General features: G+C 37.3%; 1 protein-coding gene across 1 annotated transcript in view; it reads left to right on the top strand.

Annotated features, from left to right (window-relative positions):
- Positions 1–1,777, top strand: part of LOC111613360 (mitochondrial import receptor subunit TOM22 homolog) — a 5,108-nt gene extending 3,331 nt beyond the window's left edge. Inside the window, exon 2 of the mRNA XM_023354707.1 lies at positions 1,024–1,777. Coding sequence (XP_023210475.1) covers positions 1,024–1,131 — 108 coding nt within the window. The 3' untranslated portion in view covers positions 1,132–1,777. The remainder of the gene's footprint in view (positions 1–1,023) is intronic.
- The last annotated feature ends 11,702 nt before the right edge of the window (positions 1,778–13,479 follow it).

The following is a 13,479-nucleotide window of genomic DNA, read 5'->3' as shown; positions in this document are numbered from 1 at the left end:
TCCGTAGCGTGGCGCTACGGACGGCGGGAAAGTAGTTCGGCTGCCCGATGACGTTTTACGTATTATAGGAGTTATTTTTACCGTTGTTTACGGATACTGCCACAATTTTTATAGGAATCATAACTATAGGAAACGGTTTTATAGGGGGATCTACTGTATTCAGAATTCACTCACAGAATAACTTGCCTGCAAACAATGGATAAAGTAGTTATTAAGGCCAATTCATATTTTGTGAGAATGGAAAAGAGAAGAGAATGAGTATTTTCTCTTTTCCATTTTCTATTATTCTCTTTCCATAAGTGTTCATACTGCAAAACAATGAAAGAGAATCATCCATGCGTTTTTGGTAATTGCAGTTTTGAGAAGAGAAAATGAAAACTTATAACCTTATAAAAAAATTAAGAAAGATGATCCTGAATTTTTGATATTTTAGGTGTTTTAAATACAGGATGTTCAGGGTTAATAAAAGAAAGGAGTATAAATAGAAAACTTATAAATTGATGAAAAATTTACCTTCTGTCTGCAGTGCCAAGGTATGGCATTTCTCACAAATGTCAACATAAAATACACAACTACTCCAATATGACATGAATACAATTCAAGTTATAAATTTTTCCTTTATTAAACTTCTAAGCTGGGTATTTTTTATATGAACATTTAAGAAACTATTTCAACTGTAGTTTTTTCAGTTATATAATTATTTTCAACATTTACAAATAATAATACCTGATATATTATACTGTATATAAGTTGTTCTGACTTGTGAGTATAATCTGATTTGCCTCTTCTGAAGAAACACGAAATATTTCCTTGTTATCATGTTTCTTCAAAAGATCAATTAGATTTTGTTGATAAAAATAATTTATAAATATTTTCATTATATTCATTTTCATTAATGTGAATATTTTGTATATACTGTATTGATATAATATTTGAGCTATTTTGAATATGTTATTACTGTTCACAATAAAACAATATTTGTATTTTTATATATATTATTAAAAATTTAAATATTTTTTACAGATATTATTAGGACCTAGTGCTGCAGTATCCACCACTCCACATTCTGGAATAGGTATGCCAATGCCTGTGCATCCTCCAACATCTATAGGTGCACCTCCACCTCAATGATGTTGTAATATAGTAAAACCTTTCTGAAGACTGGATTAGTATATTGCTCCAGAAATAGCATAGGGATGTGTGTAATATCATGAGAAATTGTTCTATTATAGTAAATATTTGTTTCAAAAATTAAGTTGCCACATCCAGCATCATATAATTTGTAAAGAACTGAGATTGTAAAAGACAGTAGTGCATTTTCAGTAGTATGATAGTTATCTGATGATAGAAACATGATTTGAATTGTTCATAATTTATTTAGTGCACATTGTTCATTACACTTATTCTCAGTTGATATTGATACAAATTCATCTATTATAAAATAAACATATTGGGATAAATTTGCTTACATCATTGTTTAATACCTATAAATTTGACTATTCATTTCATTATAATAATTTATATAATGAATGAACTAATTGTTAATTTATAGGAAATTTTAATATGATTTTGTTATATTAAAATGTTAATTGCAAAAAAAAAAATGTAATGCACTTGTATATCACTGCTGACTTCTGTTGAAGTCTTATAACATTCATCCATATTGCAGATGTTGGAGCAAGTCATGTCTTCAAAAGTTTTGTTGACAAATACAGTATGATCATGTCTTATTTTAAAAAAAAAAATGGTTATTGAAATAAATGCCAAGTTTTATAAAGTTTATTGAAAAACTTTATTTTCAGCTTAAATACACATTATTTCAATGATAATTTTGACACATTAATTATTAAATATTGTAATTTTAAACTTAACATTAATCTCCAACTTTTCAAATTGACCTTTATTTATTGAATACAATATCTGTATAACAATGATTTTTCAACTTTCTTTGAAGCTCAATTCTAACTGGCTTATGTTGGTGTGCATATAATACATTTGGTACACAGTAAAGTTTAAACAAATTATTTAAAGGTATGAGCATACTGTAATTATTGGTATGCTATGAGTCGTCCTTCAGTTTTGATAAAGAAGCAAATTTAGCACAACTTGGACAGACAGCACTGAAAATCACTAGTCATTGGAGGTAAGGATTTGAACATCTGAACATCCTTGAGTTAACTTGAGATTTAAATCAAGATTTAATTCACTGTTATCAGCAAGTTCTTGAATCACAAGTTAAATTGTATGTTCTATAATATACAGTTTAAACTGTGATAATATATTCAGGTCATTCTATTTGAATTCATAACCGAAATTTTCACAGAATATCTAAATAGTGCATGGAACGGAATCCTTACAGTCAAATTTGTCTACGAGAACCGTAAATCTTTTGTACTGGAGGATATAACTGTAAATGAAGTCTATTATATAATAATGAACTTAAAAATACATACTCCAGACATAGATAACTTAAATATGGACATAATTAAAGCAACAGCAGATATCATTGCTAATCCTCTATCTTTTCTGATAAACAAATCCTTCAAAACAGGAACCTTCCTGAATAAATTAAATTATAATATGGTCATACCAATATACAAAAATAAAGGGTCTAAAAGTGATATAGAAAATTACTGTCCTATTATCATCATCCCTGTGCTAGTAAAAATAATCGAGAAAATCTATAAAAAAAAAACTCTGGAAATACATTGCCAATTTAAACGTGATTCACTGTCATCAATATGCTTACAGACAAAACTTCTTCACAATAGACACATTATTACATTTCAAACAGGAAGTTATGAACAATTTAGACAAATCTCATTCAGTAATAGCCTCGTTTCCAGACTTACCAAAAGCTTTTGACAGCATAGACCTCTGGATTCTTGAAAAAAAAAACTAGTACTGTCTTAAGAGGAGTGCCTCTTCAATGGTTAATTAATGTATCTGTTAAACCAAAGATATCAAGTAAAAGTAAATAATGTGTATTCAAAAAGCTTCTCACCAAAAACCGGAATTCCCCAAAGATCAATACTTGCACCATTACTCTTCAATATTTGCTTAAGTGACTTATTTGAAGTGATACCAGAAGCAAAAGTAATAGCATATGTAGATGATATTGTCCTAATACATTCCAACAACAACCCCCAAGCAGTGCAATACAAATTAAATAACATCCTCTGCAAACTAACTGATTACATGAGCTCAAATAAGTGGATATTACATAGATTTCGCCCTATGGAATTTTGGGACTTTCAGTATATATCTGAACTCGGGACTGAGACAAGTTCAACAGTACACTACTTTTGGACCAGAGACCAAAGATAAGAAAGTTGTCAGATTAACGATTTCTTGCCTTTCACGGTGCGTTTTACACCATTTTAGTTTTCCATTAGGTGGTGCTGCTTGTAGTTCAGTATATGTTTCCAGCGTTGCCAAGTTAGGGTTTTTTATCCTAGATTTAGGGGTTACTTTCGAGTCTAGGGGGAATTTAGGGAGAAGATTTTTTTAGGGAAAAATGTAGGATGATTATTTTTTATAGAGAATTTTTAGGGATTACATTTAAAACTTAAAATTTTGCATTTACTTTGAGAATTTCTTAATTTTATCATTGCCGGCCTCTTCACTTGAAATGGGGTCAACCAGCACTATAGACTAATTACCTAGCTTTGTTACGTAATTAGTCTGTGCCAGAACCCAGCAATAACATGTGTGATTTTACAAGCTTTTGTGAGTTTGATCTTTGATGTTAAATTGTTAAAACTACAGGAAATATTTAAATGTAAGTAATAAAACAAATTTTATAGTTATGCAGGTAACTAATTGAAAGAATGAATATAAATTGAAACTTTTTGTAGGTTAATTTACGTTTTGTTTTGGTTTGGTTTGGTTAGAAACAGTTTTCCTATTATTCAAAACCATTATGGTGACCAAAAAGAAATACACACAGTCATACTGCAAAACATGGGAGAAATTGGAAGAATTAAAATGTAAACATCAGTAATTTATGTTTTATATATATTTGGATAAAAGTCCATCCTTTATAGACGGGACATTTTTTCTAATTTTGCTCTCTTGAGACATCTCTAATAGACGTGTCATAAACAGATAGAAATTTTTCAGGGAGACGCATTCGTGCTACTGGAACACGGGACCCATCCACTTCCAACCAACTGACTCATCAGCAATAGACTTGACGTTTGGCTCCCCCATCTGATGGGTTCAGCTATGTGGTGTATGAGTCTCGACAGGCTGACCAGCAACTATGCACCTATCCTACTTTCACTAACTTTCCCAGGTAAAAACTACCTGCATGCTCATCCACGCTGCTGTCACACCACGAACTGGAATGGCTACTCTGCAAGGACAGCACAACTCTGGCTTCCAGATGGGCCCAATCCACTTTGTACAGCTCTTTCATCTGCCAGCTAAGAGAGGTGGAAGTGGAATACATGGTGATGTTCTCCCTCCACCATTAGGGGCAACCACCATGGTGGACACTGGAATGTAGCCAAATCAGGGCCAGGAAGCATCGAGCCTTCCAGAAAGCCAGGCAATCAGCGTCACACATCTGGTGGGACAAGTACAATCAACTGGGAGTGCTACTCCAGCAGAAATCTTGCCAGTCTTGTTGGGAGTGGTGGGGTCGCTGTGTGCCTCCCTCCCTCCCAGGCCACTTTCTATTGCATATTTTGTCGTTTGCAAGCCCCCAAAGCCTAAGGCTACCCATCACATAATCCAGTTCACCACCACGCTAATTTTTCCAAAACAGCAAGCAGAAACTCTAGCTATCTATTTCACATGAACCCTCCTGACAAGAGCTTTTGCCCCACCTCCGAACTCCCTGCTGAGGGACGGCATGAGCTGACAATGGACCCTTTCACATCCTGGAACTCTGGCGAGCACTCTGCAGTCTGTGCAACTCAATGCCAGGCCTGGATGGGTGCATGGGTCCCTGCAGGTTCTCCTGCAAGTGGGACTCTGCCCTCCTCAATCTCTTAAACTGAGCCTAGTCCTCAGGGGCAAGCCCCCTGAGTGGAAGACAGCACAAGTTATACCGATTCTCAAACCAGACTGCCTGGCAATGTCTTGTGCATTGTATCAACCAGTTTTGATAACAGCACATGTGGCCAAGCTATTTGAATGAATGGTAATGCTGGTACTTTGAAACCGTGCTAGTAGTTATTAGTAGTAATTCAAACACAAATTATTATTGTATTTATTTTCAGGCACTTGGCAATTTTTATCATCAAATTTTATTTAGTTGATACGTGTTGATATTATTTACGTTTCGGGCATTTATTGCCCCTCCTCAGCCAACTTTTTAATTTACAGGTTATCAAGATATTAAAACCACAAATTTCCATCGCCTATGTTTACTTGTTGTTATGGAATTACAAAAACTTCTTGGCCCTTAACACATTTTAATCTTGCAGTTTTTCTCTGTAATTGTTGTTGTTTTGTTGACCCTTATCCATTTTTTGATGATTGTTGCTGTTTCAGCTTCGGAATTCTTATTCTGGTATTGAAACCGTGCTAGTAGTTATTAGTAGTAATTCAAACACAAATTATTATTGTATTTATTTTCACTACTAGCACGGTTTCAAAGTACCAGAATAAGAATTCCAAAGCTGAAACGACAACAATCATCAAAAAATGGATAAGGGTCAACAAAACAACAATTACAGAGAAAAACTGCAAGAGTAAAGTGTGTTAAGGGCCAAGAAGTTTTTGTAATTCCATAACAACAAGTAAACATAGGTAATGGAAATTTGTGGTTTTAATATCTTGATAACCTGTAAATTAAAAAGTTGGCTGAGGAAGGGCAATAAATGCCCGAAACGTGTGTAAATAATATCAACACGTATCAACTAAATAAAATTTGATGATAAAAATTGCCAAGTGCCTGAAAATAAATACAATAATAATTTGTGTTTGAATTACTACGAATGGTAATGCATTATATCCATACCTTTGCAATTAACTCAGACTTCTTTCACCGTAATCACTTCGGTTTCCTCCCCTACAGGGGTAGAGGATGTCCTCATCCTCATACATCACCATATTGCAATGGCCTGGGCTCAAAAGAGATGGGTGTACATGGCCACTCTCAACATAGAGGGGGCCTACAACTCGGTCTGCCTGCCAGGTATCCTGGCCAAACTGGAGTCCTATGGTATTGGCAGGAGACTTCTCACCTGGCTGTCATCTTTCCTTCTCCAATCTAGATCCACTGGCAGGGAAAGTTGTCAACTGCCCATGCTTTTTCACAGGGCGTACCACAGGAGTGTGCTTGTCCCATTCCTCTTCATGTTTTACATGGTAGATCTATGGACAGCCTTCCCTCAAGATGTAACTCTATGCAGACAACCTTTCTATCATTGCCTCCAGTACTAAGTCAACCTTGGCAGCCCACTGTGCCCAACAGGCTCTGGATCATTTGAAGCACTGGGTGGCGGAATGGAGTTTATCATTCTCAGCCTTAAAAAGTGTCACAATTGACTTTTCACCAAAATGCCACCGACCACCGATCTCATTGATGCTTTGCTCGGGAAACATCCCTCAATGTACCTCTCTTCAGGTACTGGGTGTAGTGAACACTTTTCCCACACCTTTACATGAAAAACTCATGAACTATTCTTGCAGAACAAGTTAACCTGGGTGGGTTCCTTCCTAAAGCATTTTACCTCTTGCCGAAATGGCGCTAGCCACATGGACTTACAATGATGGAATTCGGAGCACCACTCCTAAACTGACCCACCAATGATCAAATGCTGCATCCAAAAGCCAATCCACACAGCACTCCACACAGCCTTAGGGGTGCCCCATACAACATAGCTCCTCTCCCTATACACTGAAACAGGCTATGTTGCCCTCCAGTTTCGGCTGCACCTAAGGGCGATAAATCATGCAATCACCCACATCTCAAGGGGCCCATATAGTCCCTATTCATGTTGTTTCAAACAGCGTCGAGCCTCGACTTCTACCGTTGGCATTCTACCAGGACCTTATATCACATGGGTCCTCACCCACCTGCTCCAAGGGGGTTTACCTATATTCCACCTTTACCGGCAGAGGCATGCACCTCCAAGTGCAATCCAGGGGCCATATTCTGGTCACCATCTCTGGTCTCTCATTTCTCGCAAGCTGGTCGCTGATTGGCTAATCCAAGTAATTAGCCAATCAGCGACCCGCCACATGGACTTACTTTGCCTCATCTACACTGTCCTCAGACTTATGATGGAATTTGGAGCACCACTCCTAGACCGCCCCACCAACGATCAAATGCTGCATTGAAAAGCCAATCCATGCAGCACTCCAGTTTCGGAAAACATGAAGAGGAGTGGGACAAGCACACTCCTGTGGTACGCCCTGTGAAAAGGCATGGGCTAATTGGCTAATCCAAATGATTAGCCAATCAACGACTGGTTTGTGAGAGCTGAGAGACCAGAGACAGTGACCAGAATACGGCCCCAGGTCTCTCTGTTATTTGCCTTGACGACTTCCAAACACCCAATACCCACCATCAGGCGGGCATAAGCAAACAATACTACAAGTTAGTGGAGGCTCACTGGCGGGGATGGACCCACATAGGGACAGACACTTCAAAAACATACACTCGCACAACGATAGGAATCATCCTCCTGAACAGTGAAATCAGGGAGACCTGGCTGCTCTACACAAACAGTAGCATCTTCAGAGCAGAGACAATAGGGATAGAATGGGTGATAAATTTAAGTGTTCCACTTAACAGACCCACAGCGATTTTTCTCAGACAGTCGATTAGTCCTACGGGCAGTAACCAATGTTTCTGTCTCATCTTTGGTGGTCATTATCGATCTAGCTGCCTCAATAAGTGCCTTGTCATCAGTGGCGTACCGTAGTGGGGGCGGCCCACCCCGGGCGGCACTTTTTGGGGGGCGGCAAATTTATCTTTTAGGGGCGGCAAAATTTCACAATAAATAATAATAATATTTTGTAAAAATTTGAAACATCCTAATCTATACTTGAATTGCGCCTACGATAGTGCTATCGTCCGGACAGTCTGGGAATCGGCTCGCCGGGTGAGCTAGTAACTTTTTCATCGGAGGAGTTCCTGCGAAACCTGTTGACCTTTATTTTTTTATTTTTTGCTTGTACGATTCATTCGCGTTCATATACACCACTAATATCCAATAGAACTACAGTCGACCCTCTATAAGATGGTAGATACATTCCGTTTTTTTATGAAATTGACGTTTTAGGAGACCTTGCCATTCACAGCCCGACACGTGTGAAGTTTACAAGCTAAAGCTGTTTGAAAGGTTTTCTTCCATAAAATTAATCGATTCCTAGACTAATTCGACTCAACATTTCCAAAACACGTATATTTTTTGGGAATAATCCGTATAAACTATGCTATAAACAAAAAATTGTAGGATTACTTACCGAGTGTGCACCGTTCGACGTCGCCATTGCTTAAGCTTATTTTCGTCGCGGAGCAGCGCACCAAACGGCGGCCGCGATTTCTGATAAGTTATTTTTCTGCGAAAAATTCGTTGACCTTTGGAGACATCATTAATATAAATAATTTTAATGGCCGTTGAATAAGAAATGTTTCTTTCACAAGAAATGTATAAAATTACAGTGCTGTATTAGACTTACGGTACCTAATTTACATACTGTACAGACGATAGTAAACTCAACTTACTCGCCTAAACTCTCCGTAGCGTAGCGCTAGACGGCGGAAAGCATATATATAATAATAATAAAGTTACAATAAATTAAGTTAATATATAAATATATATACAGTACCTAATTTATATATAATACTGTACAGACGATAGCAAACTCAATTTACCCGCCTAAACTTTCCGTAGCGTGGCGCTGGACGGCGGAAAGTACTTCGGTTGCTCATCCACTATTGGTCCAGATTCGACCAATCGTGTCGCGACACGAGTTGGCGACGACGTTTTACGAGTTCCTTTATACGAATACTGCCGCAATTTTTTCGCTACGTTATAGGAACCCACGTTATAGGGGGGTCGACTGTACAAAGTTCCAGCCGCTTTGTCTAACCACAAGGCGGCGCTCTTCAGAGAGGAGACCAAATAACGGCTAGAATCTCCATATGAACCAGATTAAAAGAAAGAAAGTGAAAGATATTTTTAATTAAATTGGTTTAATTAACTCCAAGCACGAAGTTTCTGCTGCTTATAACTGTAATTATTTTTGTATTAATTCATATTTCGTATGAAGAAACTACGGATGAATTTTGCTGTAAGTGGGATGGATAATAATGATGATAATTTATTGCTACAAAACGAGCAATTATTTATTGTGACGTCGTCGCAATGCCGGGCTGCAATTTTTAATCATATTTTTAATTAATTTAATTCAAAATATATGCTCTTCACCTTAAATTAGTAGTGGTTTGCCCCTGTATAGTACATCATACTTTTCCTTTAACAATAGAGTCGTCTGTCTAACAGCTTTCGGCGGAAAAGTTTTGAATTGACGTAAAGTGACTTTCGGAAGTTGTTATATAGTTAATCGGGCCTCCTGACCTTAAGGTTTCCATATCTTGTCTCGGATTTCATCTGCCTAACTCTTTTCTAAAGACGGACGACAGTGGGAATTTATAGGTTATCTCTTAGACATCCTATTATCCCCTTGCTATAGCTTGTGAATAAAAGGCATTAATGCTATTAAACTGGCGGTTTTGAGTCGCTACTAAGGAAGCGAACAAGCTTCCTTGCTAGCGACTCAAATTCACAAATCTTCTGAAGTAACGACTCGAACGAAATTTTGCTAATAAAATGACGTGTTGTGAAATGCCAAATTTTAAAGTTCTTACAACGGGAGATTTCAGAAGTCAAATATTGTCGTCTACCCAACATTCGAAATACAGCCAAGTTCTTGCCAAATTTTTTAAAATACCTATTTTTCCCCTATTTTTCTTGAAAAATTGACCCAGCCTATCTTAACGTATTATACCTTGCACAGAAATTCTTCTCAAGAAACAATTAATAACCACAGTACATCGAATTTCGCATTCCAGTTATAAGTCTGTAAAAATTTCATTTAAGTTCTATTATTATTATTTTATTAAATACAAGAGTATTTTAAACTACATTAAAAATAGAGTGTGTAAAATACCCTTACCACGTCTACCTTTTTTACGCAAGTTAATGTTTTCATTCGCAGTGTGTAGCTTTTATTATAATCTCATTCTACTATATTCACATTCTGTATTTATCATTGGAATGTGTATTACGTATGTTAATCCATTTTTGCTTTTTGTGCATATTCAATTTATTCTATGAGAAATACTGGTAAAGCAATCATTTGGAATCTTTTTCACTTGCTGTGAAAAATTTTTATCTATATAATTAACAAAAATTCATTTGAATACAAGTAAACGAATCATTACAAAAATTTGAATTTAAATTTTAATGGCAAAGATCAGTCAAAAGTAAATTGTTACCAGAGCCTCTTCAGCCATCGGTCGTATCGACCGATGTTACCGCTTCCCGGGACGTGGACCCAGAGGTTGGATTTTGAGAAGCGTGTTCGTGTTGTGAAACGGTGTTGTTTATAATGCACGTGAATGGAATGGTTGGTGATTGGATGCGACGAATGTGTCGTTGTTTGAACTGTGTGTTTCAGCGTGAGGGATGTTGTTGTTTATGTGCGTGGATGTGACTTACTAAACTAATGTGAGTACGACAAGGGGAAAAAAATAAAAACCCCTTGTCTTCTTACATCTAGATTAGTAAATTAAATTTAAGGTTTTAGTTTGAATGTTAGTATGACAAGAGGAAAAAAAAAAAAAAAACCTCTTGCCTTCTTATCCTAAATTAGTAAATATAAGTATGACAAGAGGAAAAAACAAACGAAAAAAACCTCTTGCCTTCTTATCCTACGTTAGTAAATTGAAACTAAAACCTTAAATTTAAATGTTGTTAGTATGACAAGAGGAAAAAACAAACGAAAAAAACCTCTTGCCTTCTTATCCTAGGTTAGTAATATCCTTCAGAAATAGCAAAGGAAAAAGTCGTTCACTTCTCTTACGAAGCGACGCTTTTTCCTTTCCATCTTTGCCCACACCGAACGAGAGGATCCCACTCGTTGGAAAAGGGAGGAATGATCGAAACATTCCTCCCCTCCCAGTGCGTCAAAGATGATGTCGTCAACATGGAGACATTTCACCTTTCGGAACACGTCCGAATGGCGAAATGTCTCCTCTCCGTTCAACGCGGAACAGAGAATGCTGTCGACATCCGCTATTCCCGAAGGCGATCCCGTGAAGGAACAACCCCTTCCGCAATCGATGGAAGAGAGTTCCTCTCCCCGCTCAAAGGGGGAAAAGACCCTCTCTTTATCTATTGCGGAAGGAGAACGCCCTTCACACTTCTTCATCTTCTTGGGCCGCAGCCAACGCCAAAACCGCCAGCTCTTCATTCTGTAAAGAAAAAAATATATATTAATGGAATGCGGATATACTTAACGCAGAAAAAGCTCAAGATTATACTCACGTCGGATCTGAATTCGTGTAGCTCGTGTTAGATCCTACCGGAAATTGCTAGAAGGTTCCAACTGAATTTGCAGTAGAGACGACCGACCCGGAACGAATAAATTCTCTTACGTGTAATTTGTATTTATTTGTACGACAGAAAAGTAAAGACAAGACAGAAAAGTAGCCATGCGCAAAAGGCACTCATACTCGATCTCGAGCCCAAGTCGTAACGAGTGTTTCGTTCTAGAGCAATTTACCCTAACGTGCGTCACCTAACCGCAACGATGGCATTTGAGAGAATTTCGTGTGAAGAAATTCCGTAGGAGAGTCGACGAAAACACAAGACGTGCCCGCAGCCGGGACACGAACGTTTAAGTGGCACAAAGCATTTGCAGAGGTTTACGTAAGTGTGGAAGATGGACTGCACTCGGTAAAGACCGCACTGTGGAAAGAGACAAACAGCTTAAGGAAAAGAATTCTTTGTGTCCAGCCTGTATAGATAACTGTTAAGTGTATTAGATTGTGTTTTAAGTCGCACAGCTGCAGACAATTTAATTCTCGCAAAGTAAGCCATTGAAAAGCGTTGTAACTAATACATAGATTCAATGGCAAAATCGGAGGTGAAAGGACGAAAAATTTTTGACAACCCGGATATGTCGAAGGAACGTGTCATGCTTCAGAATACGGTCTCCGTGTATCCTTCGGTCCATCCGGTTTCGAGTGTATATTTTAGTTAAAATTACGATACGCAGTTCGTATTTAGAGTTAGTATTAAATAAGTTTTAATCGAATTTCTATAAATATTTGCAAATAATCCTTATTCTTTGACCGTGTTTATAAAATATAATCTAAATTAATTAATTACGAAAATAAACCAATGAACAAATACTTAATCCTTTGCCTCCGTCGTTTTCGGCGCTTTGGTCGCTTTCCAATATGGCGGCTGGTTTAAAGTCGAAAGAGGTGCGTTTCGGATGGTAATTCAAACGAAAAACACAAGCGACGGCAGATTTAAACGCAAATATGCAAAGTCCGAGTCGGCCGATGTCGTCTCCGAGAGTTGGACTAAACGAAACGAAAATAAAATCTTACAGCTAGCTAAATTCTAATTAAAATCTTACTTGGTGTAATGTCGGCGTCCACAAGTCTTCTTAAAACCACGTAAAAAAGGCAAAAAACACTGAAAAAAGGCAAAAAACACAGCAGAAACAAGAGCAAAGAGCGCACACGTCTGTCCGGCAAGCGAAAAACGTGCAAAGTGACGCAAAATCGTGTTGCAACAATACGCGTTTCCATAGAAACTGCAATTGTTGCGAGATTAGAAAGCTCGCAACGAATTCGAATGCGATTGACGTCACGGATTCTTTTTGAATTTTAAGGCTAAATATCTGCATTTTTCACGTTTCTATCTCCAGAGTGACGACGAATTGGGATCGAGAGACTCCCTACCACCCTCCGCCTTCGGTTTCCATTCTCCACAAGGGGGTTAGAAGCGACATTTTCTAAAATCGAATGTCATCTTTACCTCGCCAACCCCAAAACTAGAAGAAATCCTTCCTCTCGTTCTCCAGTATTTACGGACGAAGTTTCCGATTGACCGACAGCGCAATTTTTACTGAATTTCGTAATATTTCGTTTATCCGACGCCATTTTAAGAGCGCTTACGTGACGTCATCGGTTATATTAAATATGCGTTTTATAGTTTAGTTACGTAAACGTTAATTAGTGTGATTAAATAAGCAAATTTTATGAATTCACCTGACCGATAGAAAATATCGTGTATGTATTTTACACGAAACAATCAAATATAGATCTTTTTATATTCAAACTGAGAAAAAGATCGCTCGTTTCGAGAATGTAACTGTTTTTATAAAAAAAAAATCTATCAATAGCAACGAGATGCGTAACTTTCTCGGCTGTTGTGAGATTGTGTTATGTAAACTTTTCATATTTTTTATTATTATAAAATGACAAAAGGTTTA

This window comes from Centruroides sculpturatus, unplaced genomic scaffold (assembly GCF_000671375.1).
Source record: "Centruroides sculpturatus isolate CEXI.00-Female unplaced genomic scaffold, Cexi_2.0 scaffold1911, whole genome shotgun sequence".
NCBI classification, from domain to species: domain Eukaryota; kingdom Metazoa; phylum Arthropoda; class Arachnida; order Scorpiones; family Buthidae; genus Centruroides; species Centruroides sculpturatus.
This window is presented reverse-complemented; position numbering and strand designations above follow the sequence as displayed.